Source organism: Uranotaenia lowii, chromosome 3 (genome assembly GCF_029784155.1).
Source record: "Uranotaenia lowii strain MFRU-FL chromosome 3, ASM2978415v1, whole genome shotgun sequence".
NCBI classification, from domain to species: Eukaryota; Metazoa; Arthropoda; class Insecta; order Diptera; family Culicidae; genus Uranotaenia; species Uranotaenia lowii.
This window is the reverse complement of record NC_073693.1, coordinates 244,696,357-244,704,992: the sequence shown is the minus strand read 5'-3', so window position 1 is coordinate 244,704,992 and position 8,636 is coordinate 244,696,357. Positions and strand designations below refer to the sequence as shown.

The following is an 8,636-nucleotide window of genomic DNA, read 5'->3' as shown; positions in this document are numbered from 1 at the left end:
GATCAAAAAGCGGAACGGGATCGCGAGTTTCTTGCTAGAAAGCAGCAGCTAGAAGCAGAAATAGCTTTGGAAGAGCTCAATGAAGGATGTGATCGTAGCGTAGGAGGAAAAAGTCATCGAAGTATCGCTGGTTGGGTGGAACAACAATGCGGATTCGTGCATACTTCTACCCCAGTCCAGCAGAAACCCGAGACAGTGGCTCCAAGTGCGAACCCACATCCCGCCATCCAACAGCGAGAGGAGCGGCAAAGAATGCAAGCAATAATTCAATCAGGTCAACAGATTCAACCAAGCACTGCGCCAAAACAAGCAGAGATTCCAGTAAGAAATCCTCCCCCAGCTATAGCACCGGGCCCAAGGAGCAATTATCTTGATTCGAATCCACGTTTTCCGCCAGTGGCTCAGAATCCAGTTCCACCTGTACCAGTGAATCCGCTAACATTGCCACCGCCGAGCTCGTCGCAGTTCCCTGGATTTCCAGTGATGAATAACCCCTACGGGACGATGTATTTTCCAAATATTCCTGACATGCCGTCATCTGGTGCTGATTATCAGTTTGCGCACCCTCAGGGAGGAGTCTTTATCAACAACCCAGTCAGGCATCCGAACTTTGGTTTGAATGTACAGCCGTGTGCTTGGCAAGCATCCGAGCAGCACCCGCCTACAGTTCCACCAACAGTGTCAGCAGATTTGGGTAAAGGATTTCCTCATGCTACAGGTCGCATGATTACGCCACAGCAACTGGCGGCGCGTCAAGTTGTCTCTAGAGACCTCCCCAAGTTTTCCGGGGACCCACTCGAGTGGCCCATGTTCTTGAGTGCTTTTGAATCGACAACGGCCATGTGTGGCATACAACCCGACGAGAACCTCGCTAGGCTACAGAAGAGTCTTGTTGGTAGCGCTCGCGAAAAGGTTCAGAATATTTTAATGCTGCCGGATGCAATTCCGGAAATTATCGACATCCTACGAGCCGAGTGTGGAAGGCCAGATCAAATTGTATATTGTCTGCTATCCAAGATCCGGAAAACCGTTCAGCCGTCTGTGGCGAAATTGGAGACGCTTGTGGCGTTCGGCAGGGAGGTACGCAACATGGTGACGTACATGCAGTCAGCTAAACTCAACACCCATTTGGACAATCCACTCTTGCTGGCAGAGCTGGTCGCTAAGCTTCCACCCGACTTGCAGCTACAATGGGGTATGAACTTAGCAGCTCTTCCAGAACCATCGCTTGGTGATTTCTGTGCGTTTGTGTCGGCTTATCGAACAGCGGCATGCAAGGTGAAATTGACGTCGGATGTTGGTCTGAATGAAAAAGCCACAAAAGGTGTTGTGAGAAAGGAGAAGCCAGTTTATTTGAACGCACATTCCGCCTCCGTGTCCTCAGCGCCTGGACCACCGGCTTCGAAAGTTACTCCGGAGCTAAAGCCGTGCCTGATGTGCAAAAGTACAACGCACAGAGTCCGAACTTGTAAGCAGTTCGAAACGTTGCCGCTCGAAGAGAAGCTGAGGTTCACCAGTGAAAAGGGCATGTGTAAGCATTGTCTGGCGCCGCATGGAAGGTGGCCTTGCCGAAACAAGCAGCCTTGCGGGATCAATGGATGCCCTGAGCCCCACCATAAACTGCTACATCCAGGAAGTTGTTCGACTCTCAAGAGTCAAGGATCGGAATCTTCGGTATCGGTAACTGCCCATCATCAACACCAGCAAGGCACCACTTTCTTCAAAATACTTCCCGTGACTCTTCACGCGAACGGGAAGTCGGTGTCCACATTTGCTTTTCTGGATGACGGATCCGACCTGACGCTGGTCGAAGACGAACTTATCGACGAACTGGGCTTGGTGGGCGAAAGAATTCCGCTTTGCTTGCAGTGGACTAGTAACGTCACGAGAAGTGAAAGTAACTCTCGTAAGGTCGAGATAGGTATCTCGGGTGCTTCGAACAATCGCATCCATCAGCTGGCGAACGTAAGAACCGTTGAGAGCTTGGAATTACCGAAGCAGAGCCTGGATTATGAGAGTCTCTCGAACCAATTCCCCCATCTGAGTGGACTTCCCATCAGCAGCTACCGGACGGCCGTGCCACGAATTCTTATCGGTGTCGATAATGCCCAGCTCAACTTAGCTTTGAAGAAGAGGGAAAGATCCGGAGGAGAACCTATCGCTGCTAAATTTCGCCTCGGATGGGCAATATTCGGTGGAAGACGAGCACCTGAGACGATAGGTAGTGCTTTCGTTCATGTCTGCGAGAGCTCCAATAGCCGCGAGCTCCATGAACCGGTCCAGCAGTATCTTGAATTCGAAAACCTGGCGATATCCGGATTGAATCCACCCGAATCCGATGAAGATCGACGGGCCAGAAGATTGCTCGAAAAGACGACAGTTTGTATACCATCCGGAAAGTTCCGAACTGGATTGCTTTGGAAAAGCGATGAGCCGGTTTTTCCGAACTTTACCAAGGCAGTACGTCGACACAGTTGTTTTGAAAGGCGCTTGCTGAAAGATCCCGAACTGAAAACTAATATTGACAAACAAATCAACGATTATCTACACAAGGGGTACGTTCACAAAGCCACGTCAGACGAGCTCCGCAACAGTGACGACGGAAAGATTTGGCAGCTGCCAATCAGCGCAGTGCGACATCCGAGAAAGTTAACAAAAGTGCGTGTATTCTGGGATGCTGCGGCTACGTATGGAGGAATCTTTCTGAGCTCCCAGCTTTTGAAAGGTGCGGATTTGGTGAAGCCGCTTCTATCTGTCATCTGCCAATTCCGACAGAAACAGTATGCCATCGCTGGGGACATAAGGCAGATGTTCCAGTTGATTATTCGTCCGGCAGATAGAAACGCACAACGATATTTGTATCAGGAGAATTCTGAAGCTGCGCTCGACGTGTACATGGACGTCGCAACGTTCGGGGCAACGTGCTCCCCGTGTTCAGCACAGTTTGCTAAGAATGGAAACGCCCAGGAACATAAAGATCGTTATCCGGAAGCTGCTAAAGCAATTGTTGACAACACATATGTTGACGATTTCCTTGCGAGCTGTGCCATTGAAGAGGCAACGAAACTGGCTTTGAAAGTGAGTCTGGTCAACCGATCAGCTGGTTTTGAGATACCTAGTTGGCAGTCGCACTCCAAACACGTTCTGAAACGGGTTGGGGTGACTACTGGAGATAATTTTGTAGTCAACATGGAAAATTGCTCGCGGTGTGGTGGCCTACTCAACCGAATTGCTAACCTGTATCGTTCTGCGCACCGCTTTAAGCGCTTCAAACGGGATCCTGTGGAATCTAGTGAGTTCTGTGGTGGTCTGAATGGTGATTATTATGTGTCGGCGGAAACAGCCATTTGGCGGGCTGTGCAGCGACAGGTGTTTGCAGGAGAAATTCAAGCGCTTAGAAGCAGTTCTGAGCCCTCATCGAAGCAGTGGAGGCGTATCGGCAGGGAAAGTGTCCTAGCGAAGCTAACACCGATGATCGATGAGTCCGGTGTTTTTCGGAAGGCGAGCAGAATCGACCACCTGGCGGCTTATTATTCGTTCGACTTTCGAAATCCTGTGATAATACCAAAAGATCACCATGTCACCACTACTCTTTTGATCCTCCGACTTCATCAAAGGCACGGCCATGCCAATACCGAGACGGTACCGAACGAGATCAAGCTACGTTACTACATTCCTCGGATGAGAACCAGTTCGGAGAAGGCGATTGATACTCTCTCACACCATCGAAGGCTAGACGTTGAAGGACTGCGAACATTGCTCTCGGATGCAGAATTGATAGTCAACTCCCATCCGCTGACGTTCGTGCCGCTGGAGGATCCCAAGGAAGAAGTGCTGACTCCAAATCATTTCCTTTGGCTAAGTTCCGGCGAGGACAGCAAACCACCAAGGGTACCAATCGACGATGTTACACCTCTTCGACCAAACTGGAAGGTTATTAAACACTTAACAAACCAGTTTTGGAAGCGCTGGGTGCAAGCTTACCTACCTACTATAGCCTGCAGGACGAAATGGTTCGCGGAAACGCGGCCGCTGAAGGTCGGCGATCTAGTGGTCATCGTAGACGAGTCCGTGCGCAACGGATGGCTCCGAGGTAAGGTGGTGAGGACTTATCCAGGACGAGACGGACAAGTTCACAAGGTCGACGTGGAGACTTGCGACGGATCTACTCTTCAAAGACCAGCGGTAAAGGTTGCTCTGTTGGACGTGCAGGAGGAGAGTAAAGTCGATTGACTACGACGTTACGGGTTGGGGTGTTAGTAGAACTGGCAACCTTGGTACGGGATCGGACAAACGTCAACGCGTTGGCGCCGAAAAGGAATTGTCATTGTTAGAAAATTGATCGAAACTGCGACACGTTTTTTCCTGACCTGGCAGTTAGTTAGTTTTTAGTGAATAGTTTTTAGAGAAAACCGTATGTATTGATTACTAGTTGTTCCGATCATTCTTTAATGTATTTTGTTATAGTAGGTGGAATCTATTTGGCTAGTTGCGCGTGATTTGAGTGCTCGCGGGTTTGTGAGTCGGAAGAGGTTAGGTGATAGAAATTCCTTACTGCGCAATTTGCCACTAAAATATTGTATTTCCTTTGATAGTTTGAGTGACCGTTCGGTTGTTCCGGTTAGGTGTACCGGGTTGAGCTCAATTAGAACGGTAGGAAAGAAAAAGCGTTATTACGCACGTGTACTTTTTATTTACCCGAAGATAAATATGATTTTCGTCCATTAGCTTCAAATAGCCGGTGATATCCGACGGTTTAGGGTTGCCAGAGCTAGAGCTTAGGGTAAACGGCGAAACTTATTTGTAAGTTAATAAGAGATTGTTTACATTATCATCATTTAATAATAAATGTATTTACAGTCGAGTTCGTTCGCATACAACGTACTACGGAACAGTTTTTATTTCCCACAACTCATCTTAACTAGGCCGGGCCCACTGTGCAGTATTGGACGCAGAGATAAGAGTTAAGGAATAAATACACCTACCTTGAAACTTTCATTGAATCCATATTCCCTCAACAGAGTCAAATCACCTCAGAGAAAATAATGTTTACTCCTCATAATGCCAGCCGAGACAGTGTTCTGTTCTGTTTTCATATTCCTAATTCGGTAGTTTCACTGCGCCCGGATTAAAACAGTACACACTGGCTATGCCATTTGTATTGCCTCGGGTTCCGTTGAACCGAGCAGCAGCGGCAGTAATCCGGATTATCCAGCCTCCCCCGAAAAATAAAAATTGTTATGCTCTCGGCCGAGTGTCTGTGTGTGGGTGTGCGTTGTTCGGCAGCATAAATTCCACCATCCACCAATCCACCACTAACAACAACAGCAACAGCATTCGATGAACGGGGTAGAGAAGGAAGAAGAAAACGGCAAGACCATTCACAGCACACACTGGCTGGGCCAAAAAGAAAAAGAAGCCGCACTACTTTTTTCCTCTATGCGAGATCCGCCGTGTGAATGTTTTAACGAAATGCCATAATTATTCACTTTTTCGCACCGAATTCCGGATTTCCCCGACGCATGGCCAACACTTTATCACTGTCGTCACCCGGAAGAACACTTTGGGCACTTGCGGGTTGCGATTCCGAACGGCTCGGTTGTTAATTCGTACACTATTATTGAAATTATTATGCTAGGAAAGGAAGAAAAACTGCAATCAACGACCGAACGTCGACATCTCGATTTTTGATGTGTGCGATGAAAAGAAGAACATCAACAGCATGGGAAGAAAATAGTGTTTTTTTGCCTGGTGGAAGGGTCGATCATGAGCTACGCTCTATCATTTTTTTAAAACTTTTTAACATTCAGTGTTTCCTGTTACGTGATCGATTACTTCTTATTTCAAATTTTTAGGTTCATATTTTAATGCTTCAGCAACCATTTATTTGAAATCAAAAGTTCAAAAGATTCTGAATTTCGACCAACAGTCACAAATTGAAAACAAAATTAAGTGTAACGTCTTGTACAGTCGTCCACCTCATCATGTTATTTTTCCGTTTCCCTTTTCGCTCTCTTTCCGTTGTCTTTTTGACAGCTGCTTCGATTTTGAAAAACTGGCTGCGTTCATTGAATGCTGGAAAAGTGCTCGATGAGGCTGCGTTCTATCAGTTTGTTCTCTCGGCGGGCTGCGTTTCGTTCGTATTTGTACCGGAAAGTCGTTGATTGATTCTGGAGTGCAGACGCTTGGTATTTTGTAAAACAATATCGTTTGTATAAATACATAACAATAATTTTAATAATTCCTACCTTACTGTAGCCCAACAGCAGGTAGTCCCATCAATAGAAAGGAGAATAAGAATTTCTAAACGCCAGGTACCGGTAGGAACGGTAATTTCTAGCGAATGAAAAAAAAACTGGATGTGATTACTGTATCTGAATTCTTGTGAATTCAATCGAAACTCTGAATTATGATTTCTGAATCTGGATCCGAATACACATTACGAAAGTCAATCTGAATTCTGAATCTGATTTCTGAATCTGAATTCTAAGATAAGTTAACCACCGTTAATTAATTTTGTAAATTTATTTTTCGGCATATCGGTGAAAAGTAGGTAGTTATGAAATTGATAAAGGTGGATAGAGAAGTGAGAAGAAAATTTACAGATGTTTAAAAGAGCGAAAGAGCATTTTTGCGAGGAAACTTATTAACGTACACCATACTTTACCCTGCAACATTTCATTATTTAGGAGAAGTAGTACCGGGATAGAGGTGGCACTACCTTAACCTATACAATGAAATCTGGTTGGTCCGAAGTCTACATGTGGTGAACACGTATACTCCGGACGGGCAAAATATGGCGTACGTTAAGCTCCAGAAAGCTTCCCTGGAGCTTTCTGGAGCTTAACGTACGCCATATTTTGCCCGTCCGGAGTATACGTGTTCACCACATGTAGACTTCGGACCAACCAGATTTCATTGTATAGGTTAAGGTAGTGCCACCTCTATCCCGGTACTACTTCTCCTAAATAATGAAATGTTGCAGGGTAAAGTATGGTGTACGTTAATAAGTTTCCTCGCAAAAATGCTCTTTCGCTCTTTTAAACATCTGTAAATTTTCTTCTCACTTCTCTATCCACCTTTATCAATTTCATAACTACTTTTCACCGATATGCCGAAAAATAAATTTACAGAATCTGAATTCTGAATCTGAAATCTGAAACTGAATTCTGAATCTGAATTCTGAATCTGAATTCTGAATCTGAATTCTGAATCTGAATTCTGAATCTGAATTCTGAATCTGAATTCTGAATCTGAATTCTGAATCTGAATTCTGAATCTGAATTCTGAATCTGAATTCTGAATCTGAATTCTGAATCTGAATTCTGAATCTGAATTCTGAATCTGAATTCTGAATCTGAATTCTGAATCTGAATTCTGAATCTGAATTCTGAATCTGAATTCTGAATCTGAATTCTGAATCTGAATTCTGAATCTGAATTCTGAATCTGTATTCTGAATCTGAATTCTGAATCTGAATTCTGAATCTGAATTCTGAATCTGAATTCTGAATCTGAATTCTGAATCTGAATTCTGAATCTGAATTCTGAATCTGAATTCTGAATCTGAATTCTGAATCTGAATTCTGAATCTGAATTCTGAATCTGAATTCTGAGTCTGAATTCTGAATCTGAATTTTGAATCTGAATTCTGAATCTGAATTCTGAATCTGAATTCTGAATCTGAATTCTGAATCTGAATTCTGAACCTGAATTCTGAATCTGAATTCTGAATCTGAATTCTGAATCTGAATTCTGAATCTGAATTCTGAATCTGAATTCTGAATCTGAATTCTGAATCTGAATTCTGAATCTGAATTCTGAATCTGAATTCTGAATCTGAATTCTGAATCTGAATCTGAATTCTGAATCTGAATTCTGAATCTGAATTCTGAATCTGAATTCTGAATCTGAATTCTGAATCTGAATTCTGAATCTGAATTCTCAATCTGAATTCTGAATCTGTATTCTGAATCTGAATTCTGAATCTGAATTCTGAAACTGAATGATGAATCTGAATTCTGAAACTGAATTATCTGAAGGTAGTATTGCATAATATGAACGGTAATCGGAAGGTCTTTCTATGTTCGCTTTCTTTTTGAAATAGCGTTTTCGTGTTTAAAACTGGCACAGTAGCAAAGTTTTTCTTCATAAACACACAAAATCGTCACCCGGGACGATGCAAATATACGCGGTTGCTACACTCACCCTCATGCTCACCCCCAACACTGACAACTTCTACGGGTTGCAAACCGCTTGCTTGAGGTTCAAAACTCGGGGAAAACTGGTGGACTCCTCAATGGATAAACGAACACAACAACGGCAGATGTTGCAAAATTCGCCGAGAACTAGTTTGCCTCTGCTCATAAACGAAAACGTTATTTGTTAATAAACTTTTCAGCATAATAATAGGCGCTTTCATAACGAAACTTAAGCTATGTATTTATTTTGAGCGACGAACGTCTTGAATAGATGTCGTGCCTACATTAGGGCGTTTTATTACAAGAAGAAAGCAAACAAACGGAGTTTTCTTGTGTTCCATTCTTAGAACAAATCCAATTATATTTTGATTTTGGTTGTATATATTCCGGAAACACATCCAAACGATTCATATTTTACTATGCCTTCACTTTAGCT

General features: G+C 44.0%; 1 protein-coding gene across 3 annotated transcripts; it reads left to right on the top strand.

Annotated features, from left to right (window-relative positions):
- Positions 1–3,387: 3,387 nt before the first annotated feature.
- Positions 3,388–4,631, top strand: LOC129757808 (uncharacterized). 3 transcript variants are annotated; one of them, XM_055755113.1, is made up of 3 exons: positions 3,388–4,414; positions 4,468–4,532; positions 4,596–4,624. In XM_055755113.1, the coding sequence occupies exon 1, from the start codon at positions 3,472–3,474 to the stop codon at positions 4,231–4,233; it is 762 nt and encodes a 253-aa protein (XP_055611088.1). In that variant the 5' UTR covers positions 3,388–3,471; the 3' UTR covers positions 4,234–4,414; positions 4,468–4,532; positions 4,596–4,624. The 3 variants fall into 3 exon arrangements, with proteins under 3 accessions (XP_055611088.1, XP_055611087.1, XP_055611086.1); XM_055755112.1 differs by having other exon boundaries at positions 4,468–4,631; XM_055755111.1 differs by having other exon boundaries at positions 3,388–4,532; positions 4,596–4,608.
- The last annotated feature ends 4,005 nt before the right edge of the window (positions 4,632–8,636 follow it).

What these genes read in the sequence shown, in the direction of transcription:
- LOC129757808 (XM_055755112.1), top strand. Translation starts at nt 3,472, where the DNA reads ATGATCGATGAGTCCGGTGTTTTTCGGAAGGCGAGCAGAATCGACCAC.